Here is a 17,695-nt window from a genome sequence, read left to right on the forward strand (position 1 = left end):
TCCTTCCTTCCTTCCTTCCTTCCTTCCTTCCTTCCTTCCTTCCTTCCTTCCTTCCCAATGTCTCACTCTGTAGTCCAGGCCTTGAACTTGAGATATTCCTGCCTCAGTCTCCTGAATGTTGGCCTTGCAGATAAGTTCCATTATGCCCAGCTAAAGAATGATTTTCATGTATGCAAGAGCAGTAGATGACAAGAACTAAATTTAAGTGTTAGCTCTGTTATTAATCATTTGATTGTCACTAAGTAACTGAAGCCTTAAAGCCTTCAGTTTTGCCACTTTTATCATTGTTTGACATTTTGTACTTTAAAATCTCCACAACTTTAATATTCTAGTCTAAGCTATTGATTCTGACACAAGCCCTGCCTGTCTTCCAGCCTAAGATCTAACAAGAAAAACATAGGTGAGAAAGCACATGTTAAACTGTAAAACAATGCATGTGTTTGGTAAAACAAAAACAAAAAACACTGGAATAAATCTCATGTCTCTATTCAGATCCTCACGGGATATCTTCTTAGAGTTACACAACTATCTGATAGCATAAAATGTGTGTCTGTCAAGAGAAAGGAAGAATTTTAGTTCCAGTGGAATCTATTATCAACTAAATCAGAGTTGCTGAAGCCACCAGTGTGCATTGGTTGTACCTTCATAGTTGATGCAGCCGTTGGAGTCTTCTTGGCCTGCCATGAGGGCTTCCACTTCTTCCTCTTTCATCTTTTCACCTGGGGAAACACATCCCACCCTCTTGTTAGAAACAAGGCTGCATTCATTTTCAAAAGTCTGTCATAATTCTAACTATTCAAAACAAAACAAAACAAAACGCGTTCCTTCCTCTTTTCCTGATGCTCAGTAAGTGATCCGCACACTGTTTTTAATGAATGCATAAAATGCACATTATACCTTATTCTCCAAACTATTTCCTATAGGTACTACAATGCTTTATTTATTCATTGCTAATTTTCCTGAAACAAATTCACTGTCTTTGAGACTAATTGAAACAGTTATTGACTGAGCTACAGTCCTTCACCTTCCTTTGTTTTGGTGATGACATTATTCTCCTATCATGTCACAAACTTCCCTGTATATTCTGTCCTATTAAGTCCTTGCAATACATTCTCCTTACCCAGAGTGGCTAGCACATGGCGGAGTTCCGCACCCATGACCGTGCCATTGCCTTCCTTGTCAAAGACACGCAGACCCTCAACAAAATCTTCATAGCCACCCTGGTCCTTGTTGTTGGAAATAGCTTGCATCATGGGCAGAAATTGTTCAAACTCAATTTTCTTGGCATTCATTTCTGGAAGATATTTTAATTTGGAGAGTTAATAGCTACATAAAATACCATTTCTGAATTACAAGTTACACTTGAAAGTCATTCCAGATGCTCTTAAAAAAATCTTCACAGAGCTTAAATTTCAGTTGTAAAATGCTAAAATAACAAAAATATGATAATAGATAATAATAACATGAATTACAGAGCCCTTGGGCTGCGATTCTACTTCTAATCCACCACTTATAACTATGCAACAGTAGGGAACTTTTTAAAGTTCTTTGTGTATTAAGTCTTCATCTGTAAACCACAATTACCTCAGGGTGTCATTATGAGAATTAACTAAGATAATACATATAAAGCTTATTAAAGTTTGTGGGTAAAATTTGGTGCTTAATAAATGTTACCTACTATTTTCTTAGTAATGCCAATTTAATATATTCTATCGCTAGGAATGCAATATGGTGGTGTGCTTCTATAAACCTGTCACCATATAGACAAAATAAAACTTAACTTTTGTACCCATGTCCTGAGCTTTCCTATAGCCTTACATTTCTTTAAGTTTTAAGTAAATAAAAAAGCTTATAAGAGGCTGAGATTTGAGGATTGCAATTCAAAGCCAGCCCTGGCAGAAAAGGTCTGTAAGACTATTATCTCCAATAAACTACCAGAAAACCGGAAGTGGCTCTGTAGTTCAAGTGGTAGAGCGTTTACCTCAAGCTGAAGAGCTGAGGGAAAAAGCCCAGTCCCAAAGTTCAAGCCCCATGACTGACAAAAAAAAAAAAAAAATCAACCAAAAAATCCCCAACCAAATAATAAACCTTATGAAGAAAGTCCTTGAGTCAAATATTCTGTGAGCTCCTTACAGCTGTGTAATGGAGAATCTTTGATATCTCTGACAAATTCCTTCATGATAAAATTATGAAATAGACTATCCAGACATAGACAAGTGGATAAAGTTGTGTACTCATAAAATAACAATAAAAGTTCCTCTATTCTTTTTTAAAAAAATAGAAATCTAGGGCAATATTAGGTAGGTTACATTTGAATGCTCCATAAATGAGCATTTACCTAATAATTCTTTTTAAAATGGATGTTGGCAGGTTAGGCAAGGACATTTAAAAATAGGATTTAGACTATTATTTTCTCACTTTATCTCCTACTCCAGTTACTTTCTGCATGATTTAACTGTAAATTTCTTTCAAAGAAAATGAGGAAATCTTCAGCAGACTTATTTAGAAGTTTTCTTGAAATCAAAGTTCTTTTTTCTTTTCTAATGAAGGAAAATCACCAAAATATTCTTAGTTACTAAAAAGAATTACAGGGTTATTTTCCTCCCTTTTCCTTTTCCCCCGTAATAGTAAAAATAAATAGTCCAAATAGCTACTTAAAAGACTTCAGTTTTGTGTTAGGTCTTTTTTGTTTAGACTCACATTTTCCAGTTGACTGTTAAACTTTGTCATGAACCATTGGGATTAAAAACAATTTCCGTGTTCCAAACTAATGATTGGGTTTCTACCTCAAGTGAATAACTTGTGCCATTTTACCACTTACATATACTACTGGTTTCTGATCCAAGATTTACCCTGGGGCACTGAATGCAGGTTCTGGTGTAGGATTTTCAAATCTTTTGTAATTTATTGGAAATAGAAAGCACACATAGAGATGTCAATGTGTCTGTTCTTAATTAAGATAGCTGAGTTTCTTTTAAAGGCAGCTTGAGAAGCAGTGTCAAAGACAGTATACACGCCAAAGGAAGCATGCATCTTTCAATCACTTCCCAACACTGAAACTTTATTTGCAGAGTTTTTATTAAAAATATGTTTTTTCCTCTAGAAGTATGGCATTGTAGATTAACTGATACCCTATAAAAAGTCCACTCGGTTTTACTCATATTTACTTTCTTTGTTAAAATCGATTTTGCTTTTAAAGGTTTGGAGTGTGAAAATGTACACTAATTTGGCTATTAGCTAGCTCCTTAACTCCTCAGCTATAGTCATTAGACATGATTCTGAGGAGGATGATCTTGGCAGGAGGCATCACTTTTATCATGGAAGCATGATGCAGTTTATCATGGCTCTCAGATCCTCTCTAAAGTAGGGGTCATTCATTTTATGAGGACAAAGGCTAAGACTCTAGATTGCCAGTAGGCACACAGCCTCCGTCATCAGGAGTAACCTGAGCCTTATTTATTTCTGTTCTTTTCCTGCTCCCTCTCTCTCCTTCTCTTTGCCTCTCCCTAACCCCATCTAGGCTTTGATATACACAGATCTGGAAAGAACTGGTGAGTTACCTTCATTGCTGGGGTTCCCCAGGACTTTCTTGACCTCTGCATTGGTGGGATTTGTGCCCAGTGCCCGAAGAACATCACCGACCTGGCTCAAGGTGATCTTGCATTCACCTGTTCTGTCGAACAGGAGAAATGCCTCCTTGAATTCTGCAAGAGGCAAGGAACATTATGGTGTTTGTTTCCTTTTTCCAAACTATTAGTTAATCTTTTTAAAATTTTCTTTAAGTAGTTGTGCAAAGGAGTTGCCATTTAACAAAACAGTTTATAAAGACAATATCTCTTGATCAATGTCACCCCTTTCAACATTCTGACCCATCTTTTTGCTATTCACACCTTCGCTCACTCTTAATTTTGTGCTCTTTCAAGGATTCAGTTCAAATTCTTTTTTGTTTTACAGATTTTTGCCAACCACTCAAATTGTTATCTTCTCAACGCCGCCCCCCTCCACCTTTTTTTGTGCTGGTCCTGGTGCCAGAACACCGGCCTGGCTGCGGTCCCTGAGCTTTTTTGTGTAAGGCTAGCACTTGAGCCACAGCGCCACTTTCTGCTTTATGGTTGGTTAATCGGCCATAAGAGTCTCAAGGACTTTACTGCCTCAGCTAGTTTCGAACTAGCAATCCTCAGTTTACTTCTGAGTAGCTAGGATTTCCAGGGTGAGCCCCTGATGTCTAACAGAACCTCCCTTCTTTTACCGCAATCATTAGTGAATACTGTAATCATTTCTTTGTAGGATTATGTTGAAGCACCACTTCCAATTTCAATACATGCTGATACATGCTTCATAATCTCTTATGAAAAATGAAACTTCCTAGTCATAATTATTCATATTTCCTTCACCTACCTGGAAAGGAGGGCTCAGGTAAGAAATTCTTAGACCTTGAGACAATCTAATAATCCTCATAAAATTCATTATATAACTACTCATGTTCAAATGTCAAAAAAACCCATATCTCATCAGGGTTTTGTTAGGTGAAGTTAATCCAGTTTCTTTCTTAAATTATATAGAGAAACCTCTTCTTGATATACAGGTTTTCTCGGCTCTCAACTCAATTAGGTTTTCTTCTGAAACAATTTTATTTTTCAGGGAAAAATTTACAAGAGTGAGAGAAACCTGTAATTCCTATATCATCTAACCACTTCTGTGTGCAACCCTAATAGGCTTCTGGGATAAGACATTCAGAAGAACATGTAGTCTTTTTGGATTGTTGCTATAATTATGTCTATACTTTAGTCTTTTTTCAAGGTAATGTATACAATAATACGCTTCTAGAGTGTAATTTAAGTGTATATTTTAAGTTAACTTTTAATGTAGATACTTGTAGCTTCACACGCAATTATATGAAATAGTGTAGAGAGATCTATTGTATACTTGACCCAGCTTTCTCCTGATAGCAACATTGAACAAAATCATAGGATGTTGTTGAGACCAGAATATTCACATTAATGGACTCAACTGACAGGTTGTTAGTTTGTTTACTTATTTATCTATCTATTTATTCTTGTGGTACTGGGGATTGAACCTAGGCCTCTTGCATGTTAGGTACGTTCTCCACTCACAGAGCTGTATCTTTAGCTTGTGTGTTTTTTCATATTTCTTGTTTACTTATTTTTTTCATATTTCTTGTTTACTAAATGGAAGGGGAAATTCAGTACACGTATGTTATTTTCCTCATCATCTTTGTTCTCTTTTGATTGAACTGGTTTTATTTTTCAAATTAAAATGACAAGGAGTTTAGAAATTACGTACAAAAAAGGAAGAGGGGTTACTACAGATTTAGAGGCCCACTGAGGCCATTTAAACTAAAATTTGTAAACTTAAATGTGTGAGAAGTCCAGAAGTATTGATGGTGATTTATTGGAATATTAAGGGCACTAAAATATTTTTGAATGAACTAGTAGAGCTGAAAATATACTCTTTTAAGTTCAACCAGTAGTTTCCAATCAAAGGATACTGTCAAGGCCAGGCACGGTGGCTCATGCCTGTAATTCTAGCTGCTCAAAAGGCTGAGATTTGAGGATCACAGTGCAAAGCCAGCCCGGGTAGAAAATCTCTGAGACTCTTATTTCTAATTAACCACCAAAAAGCCAAAAGTGGTGTTGTGGCTCAAGTGGTAGAGCACTTTCCTTGAGCAAAACAGCTCAGAATCAGCACTGAGTTCAAACCCTAGGATTAGTGTGCAAGTGCACACACACACACACACACACACACACACACACGAGATACTTTCTCGACAGATTATTTATCAGATAGCTAAAATACCTAAAATAGATGCTGCAGATCCTGTGGCGCCATAAGCCAAATATTATTTTCCATCTTTCTAAGGGACATGTGAAATTGAACTATTCTTGTTACTGGCTCAATACTCAAAGAGCTCACAATTACCTTGGTCAGGTACTGGTGTAGGAGTCAGACTTTTATGGGCTGTAACAGAATCATTTTTTCATTTAACGTTTGTGTTGATATCATGTAGAGACCAGAAAAAACATATATTCTTTGTGTTCCATACTTGTAACCAAAGTCTTGGTTACTCTCTTGAGGACTCTAGAATTTGGATTGACAAACTACTTCCCAGGGCTGCCTCCTTATTTCTATAAAGAAAGTTTATTCCCATTTACTCATGTATTAATCTGTAGCCATTTCCATATTTCAATAACAGAATAGATTTTTTAACAGACTACTGATATCTAATATGTTTCCTATTTTCCCCAGTAGTACAGAAGAACATAGATTTAGAACTTTAGGGTAATGATAGAATTGTTCTGTATATTCCCCTTCCCCCAAAGGTAGCTACTTTCTTTGACTCTTGGATATGACTACTGCCCTTGAAGAAGATAATAAATTTTAAAATTATTAATTTTTGATAAATAGTAGTCTGTAGCATCATGGGGCTGGTGGCAAATTAACTAGACATCATAGGACTTAGACATTTGGAATGCTGTAATGTTTTTCTTTCCTACTGTCCTTTTTGTTCTCTTAGTACAAATAGAGCAGCATGAGCAAACTTCTTTAAACATTAAACAAGGAAATGAGCTAGCTTTTATTCATTTCTGAAAGTACAGGATTTCCATTTAATTTTAAAAGCTCACATTTGTTTTCCTAAAATGAAAGGAAACCAGTTCACTATGTTAATTTTATTCAACTTCTTGTCTAAAACCTATTTCACATGTGGAGCAATAGGTTTCATATTCAACAGTGAGTCTGTGGGTCTCTGCAAGGGTTTGAAAATCTTTCATTGCTTGATCCTACCATAACTTGGCAGTCATAATGACATAGTAAATTAGACCTAGAGAGGGTTGGCATGCAAGACTAGATGTATCACTAGCAAAAAGTACATTAATGTCAAACAAATTATAATGTAATTTCCAAAAATGCCACAGTATATAAACTTTTTGAATGATCTTGATCTGTAAGTAACCCATTCATTCAGTCTTCTTTCTACATGGGCTCATCACCCATCATTTAGGTAACAGTAACATCTTTTAGAGTATAGTAAACATCCAGTTTTTCTTAATTGATACCCAAGTGAAGAACATGACAGGCACTACACTAAGAGTGAAGAATGAGGATTTCTTCAGGTACAGGAACCCAAATAGGTCTTTACTAATTATCCATATTTATATTATTTATACCTCTGTTAACATAAGAAATACGTATTATATGACTGTGATCAATATTCAAACTTATGCAGTAGTATATGACCAAACTGTTTCATTCCCTCCTTTCTATAGATGTATTTCTGTATCGGTTCATTCAAATGGTGTGGCACTGTACAACCATGCCTTCCTTTACTTCCTAATGAAAAAAGTAAGGGCCTATTAGACATGACACCTGTTGGATCCAAAGACTCAAAAGGTAGCCAAGTGCTGGGGGCTCATGCCTGTAATCCTAGTTACTCAAGGAGACTGAGACTGAGGATCCTAGTTCAAAGCCAGCCTGGACAAGAAAGTTAATACTCATCTTCAAATTGGCCAAAATATTAGTGATCAAGTGCTAATTTTGCAAAAAAAAAAACAAAAAAACAAAAAAAAAAACAAAGAAAACCCTCAGAGCCAATTTCTAGGTCCTGAACTCAAACCCCATTACTAACACATACACACACACACACACACACACACACACACACACACACACACACACACCCAAGTCTCAAAAGAAATATTAAAGTCTTTTTAAAATTCAGGATCTTTGAATCTTAAGACTTTGGAAACTCCTTGCAAGAAACTTTTTATGAAATAAATTTCCAATTGGTTTAAAACCATACCAGATTTTGATAGTATCACCAAGTTTTGAGGTGATACTATCACCTCTCTGGGTATCCATCCTGGATCTATTGGACAGAGGTTGGCCAGAGGATGGGTAGTGTTCCCTCCCACAGCTCTGAGACAAATTGTACCTTCTTCTTCGTTTTTGAAGTCACTTTTGTTCTATAATTCACTATGATTGCTATTGAAATTGTTTAGATTTGGTAAGTGGACAGTCTTTATAACTTATTTTGTTTTCTTAATTGAGCGAGTCAGTCTTCAAATCTCTTTGTAGGGATTTTATTGGTAAAAATCAACACCTTTTGTGAGTATATACACATCTAAGTGTGTGATCAGTTTTACTTAGAAATTAAGGATTTCTTTTGTGGTGTTTAGTTGTTATTTGCTTAAATCTTTGATTACTGATTATAAGCAAAGACTACAGGTTGAACAAACATATCTGGCATCATTGAGAGCAATTTATATTTAGCATGGCAGTAACAACTGTGGATAATTAGGAAGCATTGAGCTCATCCCAAGGGAGTTGGTTTTCTCACATGTCATCTAATGAGTGTGCACATATTAACAACTATAGCTTTTAAACTTACCATCCTGTTGTTCCTTAGAGAACTCGATCTGTTAGAAAAAAATTAATCACAAAAACATTTAACCGAACAAAAATGTCCTGATTTTTAAGTGTATCCAGCTCATTTCCTGAATACTCTTCAAAGTAAGCTCTAGAAGTCAGGCTACTTTTCCAAGTTCAGGCATAGCTTGGACACAGACAGATTGAACCACAAAATAAGCAAGCCTTGGTGTTAAGTGACATTTCAGAAACCAGGCAGTCCTCTGCCTACATCTGCAGTAGAGAAGTTCAGATCACTTACCTGCAATCTGGTCAGCACTGAAGGACTGCAGTGGCGGGAGAGAGAAAGGAAGAAACAACTAGTACCCTTTCAAATGCATTGACAGAAAGTGAGTGCTCTCTGCCCTGAGACTTTTAGGAAGTCTAGGTAGGCGTCACAGAATAAGAAGATTGCCTTAGAGTACTTTTGAATCTAGGAACAGATAAATCTTTTGAGAAAGACAATTAGGAAATAGTTCTCAGTATTTTAAGAGATGAATCCATGATGCAACAAATGCTAAATCAAATTCTTCCTAGAACAATTTCTTCTTAGTACATTTAAGACATAACTAACACATATCACTCACTCTATGGAAAAGTACAGATGAACTGTACATAAAGACTCTTAAATCTCTCCACTGCTAGTACATTTTTATACTAAAATATAATACCCAAAGCATCAGAAGCAGTTTAATCGCAGCCAGCAGTTACCACTGGATTGATTGTAGGTTAAGGTATACTATCTTGCTCCAGGTTGCTTTTTTAAATTTAGATAAGCCTTTATGATAGAGCAAACACTGGTGAAATATAAAGCATTCTTAGGAGTAAGATGTATTTTTTTTTCAATTGGCACCACAGCTTTAAGTAATTAATTCTATCATCAATATACTTCATTTTAAGTATTTGACCTGGATATGTTCTTCCCTCAATTCTATTCCTTGTCTGCCTTTCTTTCTCAAAAAGTTCCTAGACATTGAACTCTATCTTCCTATAAATGGCAAGTAGCTTTCTTGGAGGACCCACCATGATGGAATGAGTTCTGGGCTGCAAGTCAGAGAGAAGAGGCTGAAGAGTAGGTTGAGGGCAGCTCCAGTCCCTGAGTAGAGTCCTCCTTGCTCTGCAGGCTCCCTTTTATTTCTGGGCAAACTGACCTCACAGATAGCATCGAGTTTCAGAGTCAGTTGCCACTCCCCTTTGAGAGTTCTTTAGCTTTCTTAGGGCAAAGAGAAAGAGATCTGTACTCTGGGGGCTATTTTTAGGAAAGCAGGACCTAGGAGTGGACAGCTATCGTGGGACTGAAGCCTGTCAGTACTTTTATGGTCTTTATCTCTCAGAGTTTTGAATGTAGTATCCCTTTAAGAAGAATTTTCTTTGTTCCAGTGCAGAGGAGGTTTTCTCTAGTGGCTCAGGCTGACTTCATCTCTGGGTGAATTACAGACTTCAGGAAGTACCAGTCAACAAGGACTTGGTATTAATGGAACTTCTTGAGTGGGACTGGTTTGAGGTTTCAAATGGCAATGGCTATAGAAGGAAGATCTTCTCAAGCCCTGTCACTTATAGCAAAGTTCAGAGGACTTGAAAAGGCCATGCATGCTCTGTGGGTTTTTTTTAGGATGTACACACGTGGCCATCTGGTCAGGTCTTGAAATAGCCAATGGAATTGCTCTTTTGCAAATTATAGTATCAGGGGTTTACTCTAAATAAGGGATGATTCTGATCTCCATTTTCCATCATTCTCCCTTAGTCTTCTGACATTAGGTCTGTGCAGTTTCCTCTTTCTTTGTCATTTTCATGATGGCTGACTAGTCATTTTTTTTTTGAATTTCTGAAGTTCAAGGCTAGGGAACTGCTACGCCATTTTGCCCTCTTTCTCGTATGCTCTATATATGTTATTTTTAAATTTTACCCTAAGTTCTTACTAAAACATGGTGATTCTGTTACTGCCTTGTTGAATACTTTTTTATTTTTGGCCAGTACTGGGGCTTGAACTCAGGGGCTAGGTGCTGTCCCTGGGTATGTTTTGCTCAAGGCTAGCATTCTACCCCTTGAGCCACAGCACCACTTCCGGCTTTTTCTGTGATAAATTGGAGACAAGAGTCTCATGAACTCTCCTACCCACACTGGCTTTGAACTCTATTCTTCAGATCTCAGCCTCCTGAGTAGCTAGGATTATAGATGTGAACTATCAGCATCTGGGCCCTTATCGAATACATTATGGCCCAGTCTGCAGATTGACAAGAAAAAAATAGGAGGCAAGACTTGTGGGAACACAACATTATACTTTAATGTTTTAAAGACATCTGTGGAAATGGCCAGCAGTGGGTTTACATGGCAGCTTATATGAAAACAGGGAAAAGCTTCCTAATTGGAATAGCGTTGAGAAGTTTTTAGAGGAGATCAATCCTAGTATGCCTACTGAAGTTCAGACAAAATGTTCATCATTTTGTACATATTTCAAGTAGCATAAAGTATATTGGAGATGAATTGTGGCTCAGTTACTGCTTCCATAAAAGTTTTTAAGGAGGAGAGTCATAAAAACAATGAACTCACTCCTACTACAAGAACACATACTTTGAGGCTACCCCTCAAACTAATCTAGAAAAAAGTTCACAATTGAATATACATCACTTTGGGTTCAATGTCTATAAGGAAAAAAATACTTAGAACCTCAAGTCCCCAAATAAGGACTGAGAATATAATTTAGAAATTACTGGTTTTTAGGTAATTATAATTTCATAAACTTTGACATTTTGAAAGGTTATTGGGAAATGAAATTTAATAAAGAAATTTTAGCAAATGCTTTGAATCATTTACAGGAAATGAAAGATAGATTCAAAGGTGGAAATTTATAATCTTTAAAAATTGTTTAACTTGGAATCTCACAATTTTTATACATAGAGCTATTAGAGGAGAACATGCTTTCTTTGTGTTCATTTTTAGTTCTGTAACATATGTATGTAATTGTGTCATTAAATTAAAATTTTCCTATAATTTAAGATGCATCTTCATTAAACTAATTTTGTAAGTATTATAAAATTATAAAATTGGAGTTGCCTTTCTAAATATAACAGTATTTTCATATCTCATTATTTTTTCAAATAAAAACTAGGCCACTAAGTATATATAAAACATGGTCAGATCTGTTGAATAACCCAGAAAGTCAGTTTGAAAGATTTATTTGTGTGGAATAAGCCTATCACAGCCATATGAATATCATATTATTTTAAAATAGAAGCTTTAAAGTGATAGGCAATTTTTAAATGACATGGAGAAAGTGCCATGTCAGCTGGGGGCTGGTGGCTCACATCTGTAATCCTAGCTTCTCAGGAGGCTGAGATCTGAGGATCATGTTTCAAAGCCAGCCTGGTCAGGAAAGTCTGTGACACTCTTATCTCCAATTAACCACCAGAAAACTGCAAGTGGAGTTGTGGCTTAAATGGTAGAGTGCTCACCTTGAGCCAGATCAAGGATAGCACTCAGGCAGTGTTCAAGCCCCAGGACTGACAAAAAAAAAAGTTAAGTTCCATGTCTTTCTCTCATAGAATTAAGACTTTTTTTTAACCTACTGAGAATTAAAATATAAATTTGAGCATATTATTTGACAATAGGAAAGACTAAACTTTAGAGAGCCAACTGTAGTTTAAAAGTTAGGTTGTTGGGAACATGGCTTAGTGGTAGAGTGCTTGCCTTGCATGCAAGAAGCCCTGTGTTTGATTCCTAGTACCACATATACAGAAAAAGCCAGAAGTGGCACTGTGGCTCAAGTGGTAGAGTGCTAGCCTTGAGCAAAGGAAGCTCAGGGACAGTGCCTAGGCCCTGAGATCAAGTCCTAGGATTGGCATACACACACACACACACACACATACACACACACACACACACACACACACACACACACACACACACACACACACACACACAAAGTTAGAATACCTGGTCTAGGAAAGTGGCTTAGAGGTAAAGTGCTTGTCTAGAATCCATGAAGCCCTGGGTTTGACTCCCTAGTATCACATAAACAACAAATAAATAAAAGAAAAAAATTTAAAAAAATAAAAAAAAACAGCTAGAAGACCTAGACTTTGTTCTCAGGAGTAAATGTATAATTGATTTTCTAGTATTCTTTTTAAAATAACAAATGCCACCTCCCTTTCCTTTCTGCCCTGATATTATTATAATAGTGATGTACTCAGCCTTTTTAACAAAGGCATGATGTGAATACACAGTTGGTTAGTAGTGGCTTCAGTTTGCCATTTCACCATTTGGTTTATTTTAAAAGTTAGATTTAAGTCTTTCAGTCTGGCATGAACTCCTCTCTGCTTTCCTTTTTTAGAAATTAAATATTCTTTAAGCCCTGATAGTACCTCCTACCTTTCAATAATCTTCTTTCTCTAGCTCCTTCCTCCCAACTGTAAGTTATTTAACCTTCTTGTCTTATATTTGGGGAAGTATAATTTATCCCTGAAACCTATTTGTTCCTGACATGGACTGGGTGGTGTGGTGTCTCAACATCTCTATCCCCTGGGACTGTTGCTCCTGTCAGTCTATTTTCATTCAATTAAAGCTGCCAGGACACAAATATACTAAGCTTTTCCTTTAAACACAAGCTCCTCCTGCAGAATATTTCCTGAGGATACACACCTTATCTGTGCTCTTAAAGAGCTTGCATTCTGGAGGAATTATGTGTTCTCGTCCTTCAACACTGTATCTCCACCACCTGCTGCTTCCCAGCACATAGCTCTTGCTCATTTTGAATTAGTTGTATCTATCCTCTTTTTTTCCTAGTACCTTCTTCTCAGATTTTACAAGACTATTTGTTGCCAAGAGTTCTCTTTTCCAACCTTTTGTTTATAAAGTCTCTTTTTATTTTTATTCTAGCTTAAATATTTGTCTTAGACAAGTATATTTTTATGACTTGGGCAATTCCTTGCTAAGTAATAGGGTACAAGACACTCCTCCTAACAATAACTCTATGGCAGTACTTGCAGATTCTTTTTTCACTTTGGAAATTATCTTTCAGTTAGTAATTGTAAAGTTTATTTAACTGATTAAAGACAAGATAAATTTTCTGGTAGGAAGAACAGTTTGTTAAAGAAAAATATTAAAGTTCAGTGAATCAAACAGGCCCTGGAATTGATAAATAATAAGGTTTTAGTACAGTAAAAAGAAGAGCTATAATTTAAAACAATCTGGAAAAATAAGGACTATGATCTTCAAAGATCTTCATTGCTTAGTGAGATAAATGGATATGAGGAGAAAGAAAGACAAAGCTGTTCCAACAGGAGCCAGTTTTACAACATTGCTGTATGTCCCTAATTTAAGGCCTGCAAGAGAAAGCAAGACTTGGACATATATATAGATTCTCAGGAATAACTTTGTCTAATTTTGTACCATCTTAAGGGTTTCCAAACCATACCATGAAAAGAGCTGTTAGTTGTTTTTGTTTTTGCCTTTGCTTTACTTAAGGATATAAATGTGTGTGTGTGTGTGTGTGTGTGTGTGTGTGTGTGTGTGTTTTAATCTCACTGACTTGTATACTTCAACATTGCATTTGGCTTCTCTAATATAAGAGACACCAGATGGATGGATTGGATAAATTGTTCTGAACTGAGGCAAAATGTATAATTCTGTACTTGGCAGGCCTAGTCAAGTCAACTGAAGCCAGTCACATCACAGCAAAGACTGTGATGCTAACATAATTTAGACCCGTATGAACTAACAGAGATTGAAGTGAATTTTAATTAAAACAATAAAAATGTGAGCCAAACCTACTCTTTTTTTCCCCAATGGTCTCTGACCTTTCCAGAGTTAGTAATTGATCAAGAAATGCATGGCATTGAGAAAATTTTGCTTTTTTAATTTTGTGCATTTATTTTCATATGATTTCTTTAAAGTCTAAAATTCTGTTTCTGTTCACCCCTCCACTTTCAAACCTTTACAAGGTATTAGGAAAATTCCTTATGGGTTGTTTTAAATTATGGTAGCAGGCATGGTGGCACAAAGTTGATAATCCTAACACTTTTTTTCTATGAAAAAATTAAAAGAATTGAGGTAAATCATGCTGACAAATAGGTCAAAAAATTCACATTGTAGGCCCTATAAATTGTGTGAACTGATAGTATAATCTTAAAAAAAATAACCTAAAGAAGAGAAGTTGTGTATCCAAAGAACACATGATTTGCTAGGAGAACCCAAAAAAGATTCCCAGTTTAGTTCTTTTTCTGCCTCATCAAAATTTGAAGTCTCTAGAAGAATAGTGCTAATATTCGTGAGTCCCTACAGAGAAAAATCAGGTAATTATAATTTCTTTTTCTTTTTAGTTTTTGAGACAGGGTATGTAGCCCATATCTCCTCTAGATTCTGGTTTAGGGTTAAAAAAAACACCCTGAAAATGAACGTAGAAACAAACTATTTAAGGTATTATTTTCACATGAAAAGTGTTTCAGTCCGAAGAGAAGTGGAAGAAAGTGTCATATCAGCAGACTAAATATAATCCTTTTCATAATTTCCATGAGTCAGATGGTGCTTAATACTGTGTAAGTAATTATGGAATGACTTCTAAAGACAACTTGCCAGGGGGGTTCATTTGCAGCATGAAAATGTCAAGGGCTAAATTTGTCCTGTCACTTTGTAGTCTTCTTGCCTTACCAAGATTTTAATTATCTTCAAAATGAAAAGTTATTCACTATTAGTCGATGCACATATCTCTTCCTTCACAAGTTGTACTTTTCTTTGCCAAGACAGAATTCAGATAGAGATAATCCAAAATGAAATTCTAGAGAGAATTACAAAATTCTCTTTATTATTTTCCCCACTCTAGTCCACTTGTTTTATTTCTTTACAGTGTGAATATATGAAAGAAAATGTGATACTGATACCTAATAATAAACTCAAATAATTTTTGTTTTCTCCTGAGGTTATATGTCCGCTGCAAATGGCTGAATATTACAATTGGTTGACATTCAAGTTGCATTAGTGTTTTTTTAATCTTGAAACATCATTGTAAAGGAAACAAATTTTCAATATGATATAAAGGAATCAGAAAGCAGCTAACTATTTCTACTACTTTTTTCTAATTAGAAACTGACTTCATAGGATCTTTTTCTATTCTTTGTCTCAAACCAGTGTAGGTTATGATTTAACCATGTGATACATTTATACCTGTTACTCCAGAGAATGCTTACTGGAGTTTTCTGTTTAAATCAAGCTATGTATTTATAAGGATGGCAGAGATCTCATATTCTTCTCAGAAAAACAGTTCGATAGTAAGTTTTCAAGATTAAGTTGGAAATGGGTAAGTACTTAATAAAATAAAATCAAAATTATTTTAGAATTCAATATCTCATAGCATTCAGGAGTAATGTTTAACTCTTAATTTCTGTTTGCAGCTTTTTATGGGAACCTGGAACAAAATGAATGAAAGTCCTAGGTTCTTAAAGTTTCAGCCTTCACCTATAAAAGAGAACAACCAACTTGTCAGCAAGTGTGGTAGGATGAAGGAAGCTTAAAGAGCAGAACAGGAGTGAGTAGCCAAGGTCAAAGACTGTGAACTTGTTCTGATATGTGCCTTTAACTCCCTCTTCTGGCTACACAGAACTGTGCAGGACAACACAAGATCCACCCTCCTCCATGCTGTAAAGAACAGAAATGTCTCCTTCACACATCCTTGAAGTACTCTTTAGAAACCAGAGATAGCTCAGGATATGGTTAACAGAGTTAACTCTGATTGTTCTAAGTTCAATTCCAGCTTCATCACTTGCCTAGTTATTTGATCATTTAGGCTGAGTTTCTTGGAAAAAAATGTATAGGGTTGAAGAGGTGAAATGTGGTACAGGATAAATTCACATGAAGGTTGATTGTTACTACTACAAAGAAGTTGGTAATTCCTGGAGATTTTCATGGGCCATAGCTTCATGTGACATTCCCAGAATACTTCCTATGGGATCAGATGTATTAGCCTTCTTAAATAAGAGAAAACATCAGAGACCAACACAAGTAACTTTTCATTCCTGAGCTAAAACAAGTCATAATGAATGCATAACCATCTACAGCTATTGAATAGTCATCAATAAATAGATATATTTGGGAACATGAGGCGTTCAAGTTATCCATTAAATTGAAATTTTAAGTCTTCCCAAGAATGTGGTCAGCTGTTGTCTCAAGACTAGTTTATTTGGTGGAGTTTCTGTCAATGCATTCTGTACCAGTACATAGCCATAGTGATGGCCCCTGTATGCCTCATCAGCGATAACCAGATTGAATAATGAACACAGTGAGAATTAAAATGTGAACAGCACAATGAGAGATAGGACTCAAACTCTCCATCTTAAAACATCCTGGCATTCCAGCTAGCGCAAGCATCATGCAAAAGCTGTACTTACATTCTGAAGATCATTTAAGATTGGGGCGGATGTCATTTCCTTTATTTCATCATTTCACATGGTTGCAGCTGGTATCACTCCTGTGTTTCCACAGGAGCCATACTTACAGTGAGTGTTAGTTCCAACAGTTGCAATTCTGTCAGATAGTGTTATTTTAGTGTGGACTCCAGCTGAGAGCATCGACTCTCTGAAGGGTGAAGAATGCTTAGAACAAGCAGGGACAGTAACTTTGTTGTCCAAATAACAGCAGAAATTTGGTTGCAAAAAGGGAACTCATTTTAAAAAAGTCGTGCGGATAGCATATCAGTAAACATCTTCTGGGAGAATATTGGTGGTTTTATGACAAGAACAACTAAAGAAATGTTCTAAATAACCGAGAAACCAGAAAGTCAGATTGGGAAGTGCATTTAAGTAACCGAGAAAATGAAAACACCCCAAAGTATCTGAGTACAACAGCTAGGCGCCAACCCATTGCAATATCTTAGGATGGAACACGGTTCTTAACTGAGAATATTATTATGGAATTAAATTTCACTCTAGCTGTATAGTGAATTATGACAGCTACGCTTAAACTTCTGCACTATTCAGTATCCAAAAGATGATTAGGTTCCTTCCTTCCTTCCTTCTTTCCTTCCTTCCTTTTCTCTTTCCATCTTTCTTTCTTTCTCTCTTTCTCTTTCTTTCTTTTCTTTCTTTCTCTCTTCCTTCCTTCCTTTCTTTCCTTCCTCCATTCCTTCTTTCCTGCTTTCTTTTTCTCCTTCCATCTTTCTCTCCTTCTTTCTTTCTTTTTCTTTCTTTCTTTTTTTCTCTCTTTCTTTCTTTCATCTCTCTTTATTCCTGTCTGTATGTCTTTCTTTCTCTCCCTCCCTCCCTCCCTCCCTCCCTCCCTTCCT

The 17,695-nt window shown here is 36.1% G+C and overlaps 1 protein-coding gene across 1 annotated transcript in view; it reads right to left on the bottom strand.

Moving 5' to 3' along the window:
- The window catches only part of Myl1 (myosin, light chain 1, alkali; skeletal, fast), a 23,073-nt gene that overhangs the window by 1,590 nt on the left and 3,788 nt on the right, over positions 1-17,695 (bottom strand). The window contains exons 2-5 of the mRNA XM_013033279.1: positions 8,408-8,435; positions 3,561-3,704; positions 1,121-1,294; positions 642-719 (exon numbers count right to left, since the gene is read on the bottom strand). Of these exons, the coding sequence (XP_012888733.1) occupies positions 642-719; positions 1,121-1,294; positions 3,561-3,704; positions 8,408-8,435 (424 nt within the window). The remainder of the gene's footprint in view (positions 1-641; positions 720-1,120; positions 1,295-3,560; positions 3,705-8,407; positions 8,436-17,695) is intronic.

This window comes from Dipodomys ordii, unplaced genomic scaffold, assembly GCF_000151885.1.
Source record: "Dipodomys ordii isolate 6190 unplaced genomic scaffold, Dord_2.0 Scaffold1, whole genome shotgun sequence".
NCBI lineage: Eukaryota > Metazoa > Chordata > Mammalia > Rodentia > Heteromyidae > Dipodomys > Dipodomys ordii.